At 45.5% G+C, this 19,143-nt stretch overlaps 1 protein-coding gene across 3 annotated transcripts in view; it reads left to right on the top strand.

The window, feature by feature from the left end:
- LOC145357830 (uncharacterized) overlaps positions 1-10,798 on the top strand; it is a 39,413-nt gene extending 28,615 nt beyond the window's left edge. For all 3 annotated transcript variants that reach the window (XM_080211359.1, XM_080211361.1, XM_080211360.1), the window contains 3 exons: positions 2,836-3,022; positions 6,000-6,239; positions 8,544-10,798. In XM_080211359.1, coding sequence (XP_080067485.1) covers positions 2,836-3,022; positions 6,000-6,239; positions 8,544-8,601 — 485 coding nt within the window. In that variant the 3' untranslated portion in view covers positions 8,602-10,798. The remainder of the gene's footprint in view (positions 1-2,835; positions 3,023-5,999; positions 6,240-8,543) is intronic.
- Positions 10,799-19,143: the final 8,345 nt, after the last annotated feature.

Below are 19,143 nucleotides of genomic sequence, written 5' to 3'. Positions count from 1 at the left end.
TGGGTGGTACTGCACTCAGTCCCACATTAACCCTTTACGTTCCAGATTCTGATACTACAGTCCGCTCCTATTTGTTGCCCATTTCTAGACATATTTCGAAGTGTGAAGTCATGAAAACCACCATTGCTCACACTATCATTTGTCCAGACTCAACTCTGTGCTTGTTGTATTATCCCATTCCAATAACAAGGTCCAACACCCCGCTATGTGTTTGTCTATTAATAAGGTGAGCACTGGTTCTAGACTCCTCTGTTCAGCTATACCACAGGACGAGACCATACCTTAGGTGGGAAATTCTCATTGCCTGGTCAGCTCGAACAACCCTAGCACCTTCCTCAATACAAAATGAACCTTGGAGCAAAACTCCTGGCAATCCAGCAGTGCACAGAATATTACTTTATTACTTAAAGAGGGAATGTATCATTTAACAACCTGTGTTCTCACCATAAGCTGTAATAAATTGAGAATTTTCCCTGATGATTTCATGATGGTACAATGGTTTGCACTGCTGCCTCACAGCGCCAGGGATCCAAGTTTGATTCCTGGCTTGGGTCACTGTGTGGAGTTTGCACCTTCCCTCCGTGTCTGCATGGGTTTCCTCCAGGTTCTCTGGTTTCCTCCCACGGTCCAAAGATGTATGGCTTAGGTTGGATGGTCATGCAAAATTGCCCCTTAGTGTCCCATGATGTTAGGGGGTAATGCATGGGATAACAGGGAAAGAAGGGACTGGGTGGGATTGTTGTCAGTGGAGGCCCATTGGGCCGAATGGCCTCTTTCTGCACTGTAGGGATTCTATGATTGTATGTCAAATGGACTCAAAGAACTAAGGGGAAGATGAGTTTTTTTTTCGAGACAGTACGGAATTATAATGACCTGAAATGCACTGCCAGATAGGAAGGTGGGTGCAAATTCAACAGTGCCGTTCGAAGGGAACTCAATAAATACTTGAAAAGGGAAAGAGCTATGGGTAGATTGGGGTATGGACTAGTTGAATAGCTCTTTCAAAGAGTCGGCAAAGGAACAGTGGGCCCAAAGCACTGTGTGGCCCTGTGATAATGACCCCTATGGAACAGGGAAGGTTCAAACTTCATTTCTGCTCCATGTGGCTGATTTCAGAGGAAGGGATTGTAAACATAGGCCCTGCTTTCTGCTCCTGTTCGCCATCTAGTGGCCTAGATTCCTCATGGAAGGAGGAGAAATCAAAAATCTGTTGCCTGATTTATCGTGTTTTAAATCTCTTTGTAAAAGACATGAGACTTCAGGAGGAAAAATTAATTAAACACAAATTTGATCCATCAGAACACATTGCTTAGATTTTCAAGGCTTTTAGGCCCCTTTTACAAAACGTGTGACAAGTGAATGAAGTTTTATTATTGTCCGATGCATGTAGCCTCGAGAGAAAGTACACGCTTTTTTTTTATTTTAAAAATAAACTTTATTCATAAAAAGAACTCTCAAATAAACTATTGCAAAACAACAAATCCAAGAATTACAAACACTGCAAAACAAAATCATTTTTCCAGTACAATACTATGCTTATTTACACTACATTACATTCATTACATTTCATTACTTAAAATTATATACATGCCTCAGATTTTGCTGTGTGCTTTTATTGTTCAGTTTTGCACACAATTACGCAGGCCGAGGGTATTCTGCAGTTACCGGGCCCTCCGTCTACCTTGGTTGAAAGGTTTTACAGTGTGGCCTTTCCCCTTTGTGCGTTTGCGGCAGCTGCCCCAAGCTTGAATAAACTAGGCTTGAATAAGGCTTAGTTTATTAATAGGCTTAGTTTATTCAATCTAGGCTTGAATAAACTAGGCTTGTACTCGAGTTTAGAAGAATGAGGGGAGATCTCATTGAGACGTATAAGATGATGAATGGGATGAATAGGATAGAGGTGGAGAGGCTCTTCCCACTCAGAAAGGACAGTAGGACTAGAGGGCACAGCCTCAAGATAAAGGGGGGAGCGGTTTAGAACAGAGTTGAGGAAGAACTTCTTCACTCAAAGGGTGGTGAATCTCTGGAATTCTCTGCCCGTTGAAGTGGTGGAGGCTGCCTCGCTAAATATATTTAAGACGCGGGTTGATCGGTTTTTGATAGGCAAGGGGATTAAGGGTTATGGGGAGAGGGCGGGAATGTGGAAATGAGCCACGACAGATCAGCCATGATCTTATTGAATGGCGGGGCAGGCTCGAGGGGCTAGATGGCCTACTCCTGCTCCTATTTCTTATGTTCTTATGTTTGAGTGCCTCCCTCAGCACGTAGTCCTGGATCTTGGAATGTGCCAGTCTGCAACACTCGGTCGAGGACAAATCTTTCGACTGGAAGATCAGCAAGTTTCAGGTAACCAAAGTGCGTCCATCACCGAGTTGATGACCCTCCAGCAGCAGTTGATATTTGTCTCGGTGTGTGTCCCCGGAAACAGCCCGTAGAGCACAAGAGTCCTGCATCACTGAGCTGTTTGGGACGAACCTCGACAAATATCACTGTACCTCACTCCAGATCTTCTTTGCAAAGACACATTTCACAAGGAGGCGTGCGACCATCTCATCACCCCCGCAGCCGCTTCGAGGGTAGCATGCAGTGATGTTGAGACCTCGAGCGTGCATAAGGGATCTGATGGGGAGTGTTGTTCTCACCACCAGCCAAGCCAGATCTTTGTGCTTGTTTGAGAGTTCTGGTGATGAGGCATTCTGCCATATGACGCTGACAGCTTGCTCAGGGAACCATCCAACAGGATCTGCCATCTCCTTTTCTCTCAGGGCCTCAAGAGTGTTACGCGCTTGATTGCCGTGTGGTCAAAGATGTGTTTGCTTGTTTTTTCTTTGACAGATTTCCTATCGCAATTTGATGAAAGCGACCAAGCAGAAATGATGTCATGTGGAAGTGAGCCCTATGCCAAGCACTATATCACGGCAATGCCTTTGCACAGCTTTCCACGTGGACCCACTTCTCTTGCCTCGTCTGTGCCAACTTACAACAACTCCAGATGTGGATCCAGTGTAGCTGTACCGTACAGGTCAGTTGTTAGAGTTGTAGGAATTGGTGATGAATTGGTGGCATGGTGGTGCAGTGGTTAGCACTGCTGTATCACAGCTCCAGGGACCGGGTTTGATTCTGACCTTGGGCGGCTGTGTCACCCAAGTTTGCATGTTCTCCCTGGGTCTGCGTGGCTTTCCTTTGGGTGCTCTGGTTTCCTCCAAAGACGTGTAGGTTAGATGGATTGGCCATGCTAAATTTCCCCTTGGTGCCCCAAGATTTGTAAGTTACTGGAATTAATGGAGTAAATACATGGGGTTATGGGGATAGGGCTTGGGCGGGAAGATCTGTCAGAGAGTCTATACAGACTGGATGGGCTGAATGGCCTCTTTCTGCTCTGCAGGGATTCTATGATTCTTTGAAAAATTAAACTCCATGTATTCTTACTGTCCTGGTAGTCACGGGATATAATGCCTAACCATCAATTCGTCTGCCACAGACCTGTACAAGACTGAAACAACAACAACGTAAGCTCATTAGCATCATAAAACATCCAAAGGTGCTTCACAGGGGCGTTACCAAAGACATTTTGACACCAGGTCATATTGAAGAGGTGATTAAAATGTATTAGCTTTTAAGTCGCATCTTAAAAGAGAAAATCACTGTGGAAGTACAGGTTTTAGGGAGGAAATTCCAGGATTTAGAGCCATGGCAAATGAAGATAAGGCCACCAGTGGTGAAACAAATAAAACTGGGACTGCTCAACAGGCTCGAATCGTAGGAGCACAAACATCTGACATAGGGCCGGAGGCAATGACAGAGCTATGGAGGGATGAGACCATGGGTAGACTTGACAACAACGGTAAGGGTTTAAAATTAACTTGAGTTGTTTTAATCTGGGTATCGCTGACTAGCACAGAATTTGTTAACATCCCTAATTGCCCTTGAGAACAAAGAAAACTACTGTACCGACCGTGCTGCCGTGTGAACTAAAACCCCCTACCCTTCCGGGGACTGTATCCCACTATTCCCATCCTATTCATGTATTTATCCAGACGCCCCTGAAAAGTCACTCCTATATCTGCTTCCACTCCCTCCCCTGGCAGTGGCAGTGCCTCTTGAACTACTGCAGTCCCTAAGCTGTAGGTACACCCACAGTGCTGTTAGAGAGGGAGTTCCAGGATTTTTGACCCAGGGACAGTGAAGGATCAGAGATATACTTCCAAATCAGGATGATGTGTGGTTTGGAGGGGAACTTGCAAGAGATGGTGTTCCCATACATCTGCTGCCCTTATCCTTCTCGGTGGTAGAGATTGCGGATTTGGATGCAGGAGATAATCTGGGTCCCTGGCACTGTGAGGCAACAGTGCTAACCCACTGTGCTGCCCTATAATACAGCCCATCTGGGTATTATCACAGTGCAGTTTGAGGGACCTTGCTGTGGGCAAATTGGCTGATGCATATTCTACAATATAACAACAGAACTTCAATTGCCTGTAAAGTGCTTCAAGATATCCTGAGATCTTCTTTAAATGGAAAGGTGACTAATGTATTCTTGAGCATACAAGTCAGGATGGTAGTATTTGCTACAGTGCACTATTTTTAATCAGTAGTCATTGAAACTAGTCATTTGCTACAAGAATCAGAATCTCGCTTCTTTCCACAGGTGAATGGAGTCAGAGTATGTATCTATGTTTGTTTTCACTTGTATTTTGAACCTTATTTCAGTATTATTAATTGAGTTTAAATTCCACCAGCTGCCATGGTGGGACTTGAATCTATGTCCCCCAGAGTATTTGCCTGGTTCTTGGGATTATTGATCCAATGACGTTACTGCTTTGCCTACAGAGAAAGGCGCCGATAGAGACACAGAAACTGGAATCAGGAGTAGGCCCTTTGAGCCTGCTCCACTGTTCATTATTATCCTAGCTGATCATCAAATTCAATATCCTGTTCCCCCCCTTTCCCCCTCATGTCCCTTGATCCCTTTAGCCCCAAGAGCTAGATCCAATTTCTTGAAATCACACAACGGCCGGAATTCTTCCAAAATAATTCTAAGTGTCGAATTTGTGTAAAAACTGAAGGTTAGAAAAGAATCTCCCACAGTCTGTGCACTGTGGAGACCACCAGTGTGAATATTATTAAAAACTGGGGGCAGGGCCTATTCCTGCTGGAGAGGCTGAAGTCAGCATGCTGAGCGGGGCCGCTGAGCGGGGCCACTGCACGTGCGCTGATTTGTCAGTGCCAAGATTGGTGCAGTGGCCCTGCACTGACAGTCTTCTGATGGCTGGCCACTTCGATCACTGGCCAGCCCAGTGACCCCTGCAATGCTGGCTCTCCACCCCTGTGCAGCCCAATCGCTCACCGTTCCTGGGTGCAGCCCTGACCCTCCCCCAACCAAGCCAGCCCTGATCTCCAGCCTCTTCCCCTCCCCCCCTACACACACCACCCAGACAGTTACCCTCCCCATCCTTCCCGCCCCCACACTCTCCCCAGGAGGCCCAACCACCCCCTCCACCCCAGCTGACCCCAACACACCCCGATCACTGGCCTCCATCTCTCCTCCACTGATCCCAATTGCAGAGTGGCAGCGGGACACCCCCACCTCCACCCATCCCCGCCTAGGGCCTGCCCTCATCAGGCCCGACCATCTGACGAAGGAACAACGTGTTCCGAAAGCTTGGGGCGTTTGCTACAAATAAACTTGTTGGACTTTAAGCTGGTGTTGTGGGATTTCTTTCTGTTTTACCCGAACGGATGCCAGAGTGTGTTCACTAGGGGATTTTCACAAGAACTTCATTGCAGTGTTAATATAAACCCACTTGTGACACTAAAAAATAAACTTTTGAAGATGACAACTTACACCATTGGGAATTCTAACTCCAAACACAATGCATTCTAAAAGAACCAACTAAGACCTACTGAGTTTTTCTAGCATTTTCTGTTTTCATTGCATATTCAAAATGTCTTGTTATTTTATGTTAAGCATGGTTCCATTCTGTCCACATCTCTCTCAGATTTAAGGCACATCTCGGAAGTGATCAGCCTCTGAAAGCATATGCACCCCGCTGTATCTTCGATGTACAGGTTGGGCACAGAGTAAAGGTTATACTGCCAAGCGGAAAAATCGGAGCGGGTGTGGTAAAGTATATAGGTGGCTTGCCTCAAGTTCCAGAGATCTGCTTTGGAGTGGAACTGGATTTTCCCGAGAATGGCCTACGCAATGGAGTGTTTGCAGGGAATTATTATTTCCATTGGTGAGTATATCATTCCACCAATTACTTTAAATCTGCAACCTGACTGTTGACCTCTTTGCTAATTGAAGTAGATCCTTTCAATACACTCTGCCCAGGACTCTCTGCATATTTTACATATCTTAATAGGATCTCTTGGGTGTTCTGCATTCCTCTTCCAAAGAAAGCAGGCTCACCTTTCCAAGATTACTACTTTGCTAAAATTGTTGTTCTTAGAAACGCCCATGCAAATATCTGTGTCAAGTTTGCAAACAAGGAACTGTTTTTGAGCAGATGCAGAGCTCTGTGGTGTGACCACGTGTATCATTGTGTCAGCTCAAATAACTTATCAATTTTTTTTTGCTGGGACTGAAACTGCGCTGGGTTAAAACTTTAATTTCAGTGGTAAGAGTGTTGGAATCATTTCACTTCTCTCTCCCTTTCCCCCATTTATCTTTTGTCAAACAGATGTTTTTCTAACTAATTCATTTTTACTGTTGCTATTTTAATGAAATTAGACTCATCTGCTCAGTGCTGAGGTTTTCCTCATCCTTATTGACAATTCCATCTATCACATTGGAATTCAATGAAGCAGTTAGCAGAAATAAAACTCTGCTTTGATCTCTAATGATGCTAATTCTGGGAATGAATTGCTTTCATTGAGATGCAACACTATGCCAATGCCCTCAATGTATATTATGTTTGGGTAGTTCATTGAGATAATGTCCATTGACTGCTGTTTAAGGGCAATGCTTATATATTCCTTTGTTTTATTTTGGATGCATTTAGAATGTTGGCTAAAATTAAAAGCAATTGATAACATTGAGAATTCACAGTTCTAGTGAAATTTCCTACATACCACATGGATGGAACTCACCAAAAGAGCCTTAAAACAGAAGACAATGGAGTAAGATTCAGGTGTTTGGAATACAAATGGATTTATACGCAGGGTAACGGCCATTCAGCAGGTCAGAAGCATTGAAAGAAAAAGAATAAATAAGTTCAGCTCACTTAAGGGCAGGTATCACAATGGGTGATTACGAGTGGGAGTCACATTATCCTTGTACATATTCCGTCTGCTATGATATACGCACAGCCGACAAGATCAGTCCGCTGAGAGCTGGGACGAATGAATCTACAAATAGAAAATACTGGAAACAAAGCAATTTATCCAAAAGCAGATGTAAAGATGAAAGATAGATGAATGTTCTTAGTGGAGCCACTTTGCCATCTTGCGAGGTACTACCATTGGGGTTCGTTGTCCAAAGATGTGCTGGTTAGGTGGATTGGCCTTGCTAAAATTACCTCATATGTTCCAATATTTGCAGGTCTTGGGACAGACATGGTGAATGTGTAGAGATGGGCCAGAGGGTAAGATAGTCTGTCAGTATATCAGACAGAGTTAGTGTAGACTCGATGGGCTGAATGGCCTCCTTCATTGTAGGAACTCTATGTCGATAATTTGCCTTTACCTCTTAAAGCTGGATTTTGACCTCAATGTGATTGAAACCCTAAAATCAAAACAAAATTCAGCTGGCAATCTGAAATAAAAGCAGAAGGTGCTTAAGTGTTCAAAAGTCATATTCGATTCAAAACACTGGGTCGGATTTTCCGACTGTGCTCACACCAAGATCGGAAAATCCCACTCGAGGTCAACGGACCTTTGCGTGGACCTCCCGCCTCTTCACCCGATATAATTCTCGTGGTGGGTGGGGGATGGGAAAACTCCACCCATTAACTCTGCTCCTCTGTCCGCAGATGCTGCTAGACTTGCTGAGTATTTTTTTCTTCACATTTTTCTGTGATTAAAACAGTGCACTGCTGCAGGTCTTGAGTATTGAGCTCTGATTAAAGTGCTGCCTAACAGCCTAAACCTGAGGCCGCTGAATTCCCCATGGCCTCACTGCCTCTGGACCATGAGTGGAAGCTCCCCCCACAGATGTACGTCTGTGACAGAAACTGTTCTTGTTCATTGAAGGAAGTTATTCAGCCTCCTGTGCTTAGTGCAGGCTCTGGAAAGATCCAGCCAGTTAGTCCTATTCCCCTGTTCTTTTTCAAGTGCATCATTCCACACATTGAGTTATATTTCTCAGTTTATTTATTTTTTCACTTTCCCTGTGCTTCCTCCTTGACTCAAGAATACTTCAGTCTGACCATGGCAAGTCATGTAAATTAATGAAGTGACTAACCAGTCCCAATTTGTCCCTGGTGCGATTAGCATGTCTAACCTGTTCTACTATATGCAAATCTTGTTGACTACTAAGTTTTTTTTAAATTCATAATTGATATGTTCTGACCTATTGTTGCCTTTGTCTTTTGATCTTACAGCAAGCCCAGTCAGGGTGTTTTCGTCCACTTTAGCAAAGTGCTGATGATCCTCGAATAGCAAAGATCCCTTCAAGGGCAAGGCTTCTATTATCTCTCAAAATCCAAAGTAACCTCGCTCTGAAATGTTGATAGAAATGCAGCCATGAACACATGAAATCCAGGAAACTTTCCATCCGACGCACTGGGCGGGATTTTCCAGCTGCGCTCGCCCTCAGACTGGAAAATTCCGCCTGAGGCGAACAGACCTTTCCATGGCCTGCCCCACGCCTGCTACGATTCCCATGTGGGCTGAGGGGGGAAAATTTGCCCATTGTCTGAGAAGCTTCTGCAACGCAACTCACTTAAAATGATATTTTGATTCCGTAAATCTTTTACCTTTTTAACCAATGGTGATGGTGCCTGTTTCACATTCCATTTACAAATTGTCTACGATACACTTTCTCTTCTGTTCATAAAGGTGTAGCACCTAGATTTCATTTTTCATTGAAAACATTACTTTTTAAAAAATATATTCATTCGTGTCACAAGTAAGCATAAATATTTGTTTCACAGAATCCCACTGAAGGGCCTGTTTAAAACCATGTTTATGGAACTAAAGTTTAAAAATTTTAAAGTTCAAATTAATTTATTAGTGTTACAAGTAGGCTTACATTAACACTACAATGAAGTTACTGTGAAAATCCCCTAGTCGCCACACTCAGCTGCCTGTTTGGATACACTGAAGGAGAATTTAGCGTGACCAACGCATCTAACCAGCACATGTTTTGGATTGTATGAGAAAACTGGAGCACCCAGCGGAAACCCCTGCAGACACCCAAGCTGGAATTGATCCTGGGTCCCTGGCCTTGTGAGGCAGCAGCGCTAAACATTGTACTAATGTGCCACTGTGCACGTAAAATGCGTGGGGTTGAATTTGTAACGTTTCTCTATATTATGCATGGAAGCTTAATCTAACATGCAATGGCTCAGAGGTGTGTGAGCAGAGATGGGTTGGTTGGCATCCAAATTTATAATTCCCAATGTACTGAGTCCCTGATGTCCAGTTCTGGTCTTCTCTGCAAATAGAAACATCTTCTGCACTTCTACCCTGAAGACATCTTTCAGAACATCTCTTAATCCTCTCTTCCACCTCAGTCTTCCTGATAGGTATGACCTCTCATTTCCAGTTAGGGGATAGGATGGCATCGTGGCATTATTGCTAGACTCTTAATCCAGAAACTCAGCTAACGTTCAGGGGACATGGGCTGGATTTCTGCACTGGCAGATGGTGGAATTCGAATCCAATAAAAAAAATCTAGAATTGCGAATCTACTGATGACCATGAAACCATTGCTGATAGTTGGGGAAAACCCATCTGGTTCACTAATAGCCTTCAAGGAAGGAAATCTGCCATTTCGAGTCAGAGCCAATGTGATTAACCCTCTACTGCCCTCCAAGGGCAACTAGGGAAGGGCAACAATTGCTGGCCAGCCAGGGACCCATGTCCCACAAATGAATAATAAAAATCACAATTTATTTTTCTAGCGCCTTTATATCCTTTCATAATACAGAAAGCATAACCAAGCATTGTTTAAGGTTCCTTGCAAGTTTAATATAACTGTGCTTCTCAGTTATATCTCTCATGAAATAAGCCCAGTGCTTGGTTTGCTTTTTTTTTTATGCCATTATATTTCGCGATTTATTTAACTGTGTCCCTTGGTCCCTTTACACCTCTACCCGACTTTCACAACAATGTGTGGCTTTTATTCTTCCTACCCAGAAGTACAACCTCATAGCATTTATTGGAGATGTTAACATAAATGTAATGGATTAATGTTGAAAGAAGCAAGTTTGTGTTCAATGTAAGAGTGTGATGTACAATATGAATTTGTGTGGCCTTGCATTTCATTTTTGAAGGCGTCAGATGCATGAAGGCAGATTTTTTTTGAACCAAGAATTGTGAGCCATATTTAAGGAAACACATCCATAGAATGGCAGCGTATCTTTTGACAGACTAAATGAAACTGGTATTAGGGTTGATGTGGATGGTCATTTGACCTCTCATCATTTAGTGGGTTGATTTTGAATTTGTGTGAGTGAAAAACAGCAATATTGACAACTCATTTTACCGCATCTGAAATCTTTATTCCCATTGATCTCAGTGGAAAGTAAAGCAGGAGAGCTATACAATGACTTGAAGGTAGAAACCGCTCAGAATTTTAACAAAGAACAAAGAACAACAACAGCCCGGAAAACAGGCCCTTCGGCCCAACGAGCCTGCGCTGCCATTTTAACATTACCAGTACCCCCCCTGCCCCCATGACCCTTATCTATTGTTTATGGCATTCCACATTGAGGGAAACAAATTTAAGGACAATTTATTACCTCCAATCAGCCTAATAGCACATCTTTGGGGTGTGGGAGGAAATCGGAGCACCCGGAGAAAACCCACGCAAGCACGGGGAGAATGCGCAAACTCCCACAGACACCGGCCCAAATCCATGTGTCTGCACAGCAAACAGTGATAGTCACTGAGCTGTTGTGTTGCCCAGCATCTGGTCCAGTTTAAGCACACACTAACGACGTGAAGCACTAGGCTACTCTCGAACATTCAACAGTAGCCCAAGTATGACCCATCGCATGTATGCCCCTCGTTAGACAACAAGGCAGACCGACTTAAGAACATACATAAGAACATAAGAAATAGGAGCAGGAGTAGGCCATCTAGCCCTCCGAGCCTGCCCCGCCATTCAATAAGATCATGGCTGATCCGTCGCTGCTCAGTTCCACTTTCCCGCTTTCTCCCCATAACCCTTAATCCCCTCTCTTATCAAAAACCCATCAACCCGCGTCTTAAAAATATTTAGCGAGGCAGCCTCCACCACTTCAACGGGCAGAGAATTCCAGAGATTCACCACCCTTTGAGTGAAGAAGTTCCTCCTCAACTCCGTTCTAAACCGCCCCCCTTTTATCTTGAGGCTGTGCCCTCTAGTCCTACTGTCTTTTTTGAGCGGGAAGAGTCTCTCCACCTCTATCCTATCCATCCCATGCATCATCTTCTACGTCTCAATGAGATCTCCCCTCATTCTTCTAAACTCTAACGAGTACAAGCCTAGTTTATTCAGCCTCTCCTCATAGCTCAACCCCCTCAACTCCGGTATCAGCCTAGTAAACCTCCTCTGCACTCCCTCCAAGGCCAAAATATCTTTGCGCAGGTGCGGCGCCCAGAACTGCACACAGTACTCCAGCTGCGGCCTCACCAATGCCCTATACAGCTGCAGCAAGACCTCCCTACTTTTATATTCAATCCCCCTCGCTATGAAGGCCAGCATCCCATTCGCCTTCCTGACCACCTGCTGCACCTGCAGGCTGGGTTTTTGCGACTCATGCACAAGGACCCCGAGGTCCCTCTGCACCGTCGCCTGCTGCAGTTTTTCGCCCCGTAAGTATAGTCCTTCCTACCATTCGTCCTACCAAAGTGGACCACCTCACACTTGCCAACATTAAATTCCATTTGCCATTTCCTGGCCCATTCGCCCAGCCTATCTAGATCCTTCTGCAGACTCTCCACACCCTCCGCACAATTTGCCGTTCCCCCAATCTTGGTGTCATTAGCAACTTAAAACCTGTGAATTAAAAGAGAAAAACATTATTATCATACCACATCCTTTTACATTACCAGGGATGTCCCAATGCTAATGAACCTTATTTAAAACAATCTCCTATATCCCATTTCCAACCCACTCATGTGCCTGTCTAAGTTACTCTTAAACAACTCACTTTAGGCAGAATGTATGGAGAGAGAAGCAGAATTAACGATTCAGGTTGATAATCTTCCATCAGAACAGAAACATTGGGTTGAATGTTTCCATGAGTATCCGGACTCATTCAGGATCCTGATACCACTAGTGTCTGGCATCCACACCCAAGCCAGGTGTAATCTTATGTGAAATAATAGGAGCAGGAGTGGGCCATTCTGCCCACTGAGACTACTCCACCCTGAATAAGATCAAGGCTGATCTGATTGTGTTCCTTAACTCCACATTCCTGCCTGTTCCCCCATAACTCCTTTGTCAATCAAAAATCTATATATCTCAGCACTCGGTGGCCAGTAGCGAGGCTGTCAGACTTGCTGAATGTTTGCAGCATTTTCTGTTTTTACTTCAGATTTCCAGCATTCTCAGTATTTCACGATCTCATGATTTACCCTATCGCACAGAATTGGATCCAACCCACTCCCTGGCGTGAGCAAGTTGAAATGCATTCTAATGTTATGGTGACAGCCATGCCACTGGTCCCTGCTTCTTCAAACAAAGGAGCAGCTAATGTATTCCCCCCGCCCACCCCGTCCAAGATAGTGGTGCCCCTCTTATTGCAGTAGCACTAATGTGCTGCACTGTGTGTTACCAGAGAAGAGTTCATCTCAAGCAACTAGACAGTTTCCCTTTTGTAGTGCAGACACTCCATTTTAACTCTAAGAAAGCTTCCAAACATATAAACTCTGGATTTTTTGCATTACTTGGAATTTGCTTACTTTTTAAAATGGACAAGAAACTACATCAGCAACCCCTTGTTTTGAGAAACGTGAGTACGAGATCTTGGCCAGCACTCCAGTGGAGCATTTTGAAGGAGTGCTGCACTGTCAGAGGTACAATTAAATGTTAAACTGAGGCCATTTGTGCCCTCTCGTGACACTATTCTGGATAACGGCTGGGCAAGTCTCTCTGGTGTTCTGGCCAATATTTACCCCTTGGCATCATTAACATGGATGAGCCCATTGTTGGCATGTTGCTGTCTGTGGGATCTTGCTGTGCACAAGTTGGCTACTGCATTTCCTGCATTGCAACACTGATTGCACTTCAAGAGGCAGATTTTCTGGCCACGCTCACCCCACAGCCACTGGAGGTCAACCCACCTTTGCGTGTCCTGTCCTGCCCGCTACGATTCCTGTGGCGGGCAGCATGGGAAAATTCCACCCCATGTCTACTTTGTTGAGTGTGAAGCTGAGGACAAGACAGGTGCTGCAGAAATGCCAATTTTCATTTAATTAATCGTTAGGGTTTGTGGATTTCCAAAGTGGTTCAGTTCATGTTGCACATTAATTTGCAAACAATAGATATTGGGAAATTTTTTTACTTCATTTGTTTTATGTGATGGTCTGTAGATTGTGTATTACAAAAGTGTTAGTTTGAAAATCATTTTAATTTTGTACTGTTAGAAATTTGCAATAAACTGAGCTTAAATTGGCTTCTTTGATTTGCTTCCATTTGATAAATTGCACAGTCCTTTGCAATAGGTCACCAATCTTTCATGAAATAAGGATGTACATAAAATCATTTGTTAGCTTTTATATGTAGAAGGGTCTGGTACACGCAGGGTTAATGCTGGACCAAATACAGTACCAACCAGTAAATAGGCACATGACCTGAACCTTGGGCCACTGGAGCCTTGGCCAGAAGCATGATAAGACTTGTGAAGATAGCTTGATACCTGTACCTTTTCCTGCATATTTGTATATAAGACTTGCTGTTAACATACAAAAGACTCTAAAGACTTATTTAACATACATGTTCTATAAGGGTTTGCTCCCACATCCCTGCCAGAAACAAAGTCACTCCAAGCCAGCCAACCCCGCAGCCATATCTTGCTGCATGTGGGGCTAAATAGCATGCCAACAAGACTTGCGCCCCTCACTGGGAAGAAGCCTTGCCCATGGGAACCACAGGATAATCAGATTGGCTCGCAGCTCCAGCAGTCCCGGAAGCAGCAAAAGCATATTAGTGAGCACTACCAGGACTGGACCCAGAACCAAGAAGGCATGGTGGATCCCACAGCAAGCTAAGCCTGGGATATTGGGTGAGAGTGTTTGTGCAACTTGGGGAGGGGTGAGGTGGGGGCATGGTTGGTTTTACAAAGTAGGTGGGTCGGAAGAAAGTAGGATGTTAGGTTAGAGGACCTGCACCCACCCCAAAGCACCTCCTGAAGATGTTCATTTAGAACCGTAATTATGGTCTCTGGTTCCACATACAAATGACCACTTTGAGTCCTTAATGGGCCCTACTCTTTCCCTAATTATTCTTTCACACTTGGTAATGGAGCAATAAGAGAAACAATGAAACAAAGGATGTGCCTGGCACTTTTTGTTCTACTACAAAAAACAGAAACAAGCAAAGAAAACAAAATGGAAGGAACAGAGCTTATGGTCTGACATTGTTGAACTCAATATCAAGTCTAGAGAGCTGTATCAACGTCTAATTGAAAGATGTTTTTAAAGTTTATTTATCAGTGTCACAAGTAAGCTTACATTAACACTGCAAATCAGCTACTGTGAAAATCCCCTACTTGCCACACTTTGGGACCTGTTCAAGTACACTGAGGGAGAATTTAGCATAGCCAATTCACCGAATCAACATTTTCGGATTGTTATCGGACAACAAATTTTATGAAATTGGGCACACAAAATGGAAGCAAACTAAAGCGAACTGTGATTCATTGTGTTATTTTTACATTCCACTGACCCCTGACCACCCCGGCCTGGCCATAGGGGACCCGACAGAACAGGTGTTACAGGGTAGGAATATTACTCTGGGATTTAAGGTTCAGGGACAGCACCCTGGGATTTAAGGTTAAGGAGGACGTCCAAGGTTTCGGGCCACTGGGATCGGACTCTCAGAGTTCGGTACACGTCCGGGTGCTGCAAGTCGGTGAGGACATCTGCGGGTGCGGAAGATTGGGCCACTGGGGGCAAAATCCGCGAGGAGTTTGCTACATGTCCGGGCGCTACTAAGTCTGGAGCCTCTGTGAGTGCCTCGACCACGACAAGCAGGAGTCCTCTGGTAGCGTGAAAAAACGACTACACATCGGGGGACTCCCGCGGTCGACTACACGCCAGTCCGCACCCAGGTCCGGGTGACTCTCTGGGAGGTAGGGAAACGGCTGCCCTCTGAGAGTCGATTTAGCAATAGGAATTTGGGTAGGAGCTAATGGCCCCGGACACTGTAGTCGGTAGTCTCTCCGTACGCTGCGGCCCTTGTGGAGAGGCTGTACAGAGCTCACCTGCCTCTGACAGCGGCAATCTCCCCGCTGCACGCAGGTCGGGCTCTGCGGGTTGTCACTGAAGGTACAAACGTACTAATAGTGGGAACACGAGACCGTAACCCAATCAGATACACACACAAGTATCTGTGAAAGCATTAGAGCCAGGGTTGGTACACTACAGACCCTAGTAAAGGAAACTAACATGGGTAGCAACAGTACCACCGTTGAATGGGGACCAGAAGGGTCCCTCACCTGCTATCGAGCAGACAAAATAAGAATCTAGTTAAAAACCTAATGAAGGTAATGTGGAACGCATGTTGAAAGCTTTCATGTATGTCTGTGTGTGTTTGGTAAAGAGGTTGTATCAATGTTTTTGTTTGTTGTTTTATTAATATTTTAATCTTCTTCCCCAATTGTGATTTTACAACAGGGGGGGTTTGACACAAAGCTTAAATAAAATTTGGAAATTGGATTGGATTAAATTGAAATAGATTCTTGGAATTTCTTGGCCTTTTGAGTATAATCAATGGCGATGATTGTGCTTAAAAGGTATAGAATTTAAATAATATACACATATGTGGGATTCAGGGATACTGGGTCCCCCAAGGAAAAACAAGACTGCAGCCTCGTAAGAATCCCTCCCCTACACATACGCGGGCCAGTCCACACTCCCCACAAACAATACCCCATAAAGCCCGAGGCGCTACAGGCCACTGAGAAAATCGTTCAAGCTCTGGTTGCCCAGGATATTTTAAGACCTACAGTGTCTAACACCAACTCCCCGATACGGCCAGTCCGTAAGCCAGACGGAAGTTACCGACTGACCATAGACTACACTGCCCTAAACAAAATAACACTGAAAGAACACCCCATAGTCGCGAGTCCATCCACTATTTTTAACGGACTCTGACCTGAACACAGTATTTTCTCTGTGTTAGACACAGCAAACAGATTCTGGTCCATCCCGCTTCACACGGTCTCCCAGGAAAGGTTCGCCTTTACCTGTGGAGGGAAACAGTACACATGGACACGCCTCCCCCAAGGGTTCCACAACAGTCCCAACATTTTCCACCGAGTTATGAGTGAGGCCCTTGAGGACTGCGACCTGTCCCCATAGAGAAGTACCTTCCTCCAATGTGTGGACGACATCCTTATTGCCTCCACCAACCTCACAGGACATATAGGAGCCCTGTCCACAATCCTACGCGGTCTGCAGGCTTAAAATCAACCCAACCAAGGCACAGATTGCACAACAGGAGGTCCGGTATTTAGGACACAACATAAGTCAAGGAAAGAGAGCCCCCCCCTCCAATCGGAATACTGCAATTATAAATATGCCCCGTCCAAACACAGTTAAAGGGGTGCGTAGAGTTATGGAACTCTGGAATACTGCCGGAATTTCATTGACCAGTTCACATCCCTGGCTGAACCAATTCAGCGGCTGATCAATGGGGGAAAGCCAGGAGCAGGAACGATCGAGTGGGGACCCGAACAGGAGGTAGCACACACACACCTGAAATCAGAACTATTAGCAGCTCCAGCCCTACGCCTGCCTAACACAACCAAACCCTTCCACCTCTTCTATGACTCAGAGGAGGGATTTTATAGCTCCGTGGTAACCCAAGAATACAGGGTACCATGCGACCGGTGGCATATTATTCCAACCGCCAATCCCCAGTAGCCCAGGGACTGCACAAGTATGTGGCGGCTCTAGATTGTGCTGCTTGGGCAGTCAGGGTATGCAAACCAATCACTATGTCAGGACAAATCATTTTACACACGAAACACACCATCGTTGAGCTCCTGAATACAGGCCAACTCCGGACTGTTTCGGATGCCTGAAGGGCCAATTGGGAAACGGTACTCCTACCCCCGAGACTGGTCCGTCCAGATAGTGCGGGACACTGGGAAGAACCCTGCTGAGGGACTCCCATCAGAGGGAAGTCCACACTACTGCCCGATTAACCCAGACACTGAAGAGGAGGGAGGGATTAATGACCAACCCCTAGATAACCCCGACCTCATACTGTATTTAGACGGGTCCCGAAGACAAATAGAGGGACAATATCGCACAGGTTGGGCAGTAGTAGACCAAAAAGGGACACTGGTAGCAAAAGACAATATGAGTGGGGAGACCTCAGCCCAATTGGCCAAACTCATAGCCCTCACGGAAGCCCTGAAGGCAGGAAGGGGGCAGCCAATATGCATTTGGGGTGGTCCACGATTACATGATGGCCTGGAAAATATCACCATGGGGGGTGGGGGGGGGAGGTGGGGGCGGCGCATAAAGCACGAAAATATAATCGTTGAAGGGAGTGATGAAAGATATCCTGCAACGATCACTAGCCCAACAAGCCGAGCAGGCTCTTTTGGGGGAGAGGGGTGCCCATACTCAACTGGATGGAATCACAATATTAGAAACTCACGCCCGTGCCATTAACCGCCTTATAGATGGAGAGAGAGAAAACACTGCCCGGGTACAACAGGAACAGCTGTGCCATGTGTACGGTCAGTGGATGGTAGGTCAATTAAGGCATAATTTGGACCAGGTACACAGGGGGGTGGTGCCCGATTGGATTGACAGCACCCGGTTAGCACAACTCGCAGATCAGAAGGGGGTGCTGGACAGCCGAACCTTGAAAGGAATGACATGGGTATATCCAGTGATCCCCGACTGCGAGGTTAGCGAGACTACGGGAGGAGGGATGGTCCTGGTTACACCAGACTCAGGACCATTCCCTATCTTCCAGATTGAAAACATTGGTGTTGTTAGAGGCAATACCTCCCTCCGCTACCATATAACCAAAGTTACGGCCATCTCAAGGCATGGCGTGATGTTCAGTACCTCCCTCTCGGGATGCAAACAAAGAGGAGAGACAACCATCTGCCCTCACCCACTGAGATAAGGAGAGACAGCTGAATGCCGGTTTAATAAAACGCAGGGCTGTACCCTAGAAATTACACCCACTGATCCATACTTTGCCTGGGCAGGATATGGAGGACGAGGCAGGTATTGTGTAGCCACAACAAGAACACCCTTGATATACAACGGGCTGACATGCCCGATCCCCAGCCCAAACTTCTGCTTCACCCCTCGCCGACCGGTCACTATTGGCCAGGTCCACATCACCAGCATCCGAAGTAGACAGACCCTGACACTTAATGCCTCGGACCCATTGAGAGACAACCTCAAATATTACCGAGAGCCAGAACAGGCTCCAATCCCACACTTAGCAGAAGTACTGAGAGAGCTCCATCTCAAAGTGGGACACTCCGTTCGATTATACCACCAGCTACAATCACATATCAAAACCCTGGAGCATGACACAGAGTCAGCCTAACAGAGCCAGACATGGGTTCAGGGGGTGTGGGACTGGGGTCTAAGTGTAGATATTCACCCCTGGATCCGGATAATCTTGCACATACTGGTTGCCATCTAACTCATACTGGCAATGTCCTGGGGGGTCATAATGTGCTATACATACCGCCAGCACAAGAAAACCAAAACTAAGAGGGAACTAATCAGAATGATTGGCAATATGGGGCAATTAGCAAATTGGGAAGACTTCTCCCGCATACACCT

This window comes from Carcharhinus amblyrhynchos, chromosome 24 (assembly GCF_965287045.1).
Source record: "Carcharhinus amblyrhynchos chromosome 24, sCarAmb.v2.hapA, whole genome shotgun sequence".
NCBI lineage: Eukaryota > Metazoa > Chordata > Chondrichthyes > Carcharhiniformes > Carcharhinidae > Carcharhinus > Carcharhinus amblyrhynchos.
The sequence above is the reverse complement of the archived record's forward strand: the minus strand, read 5'-3'. Positions and strand labels throughout refer to the sequence as shown.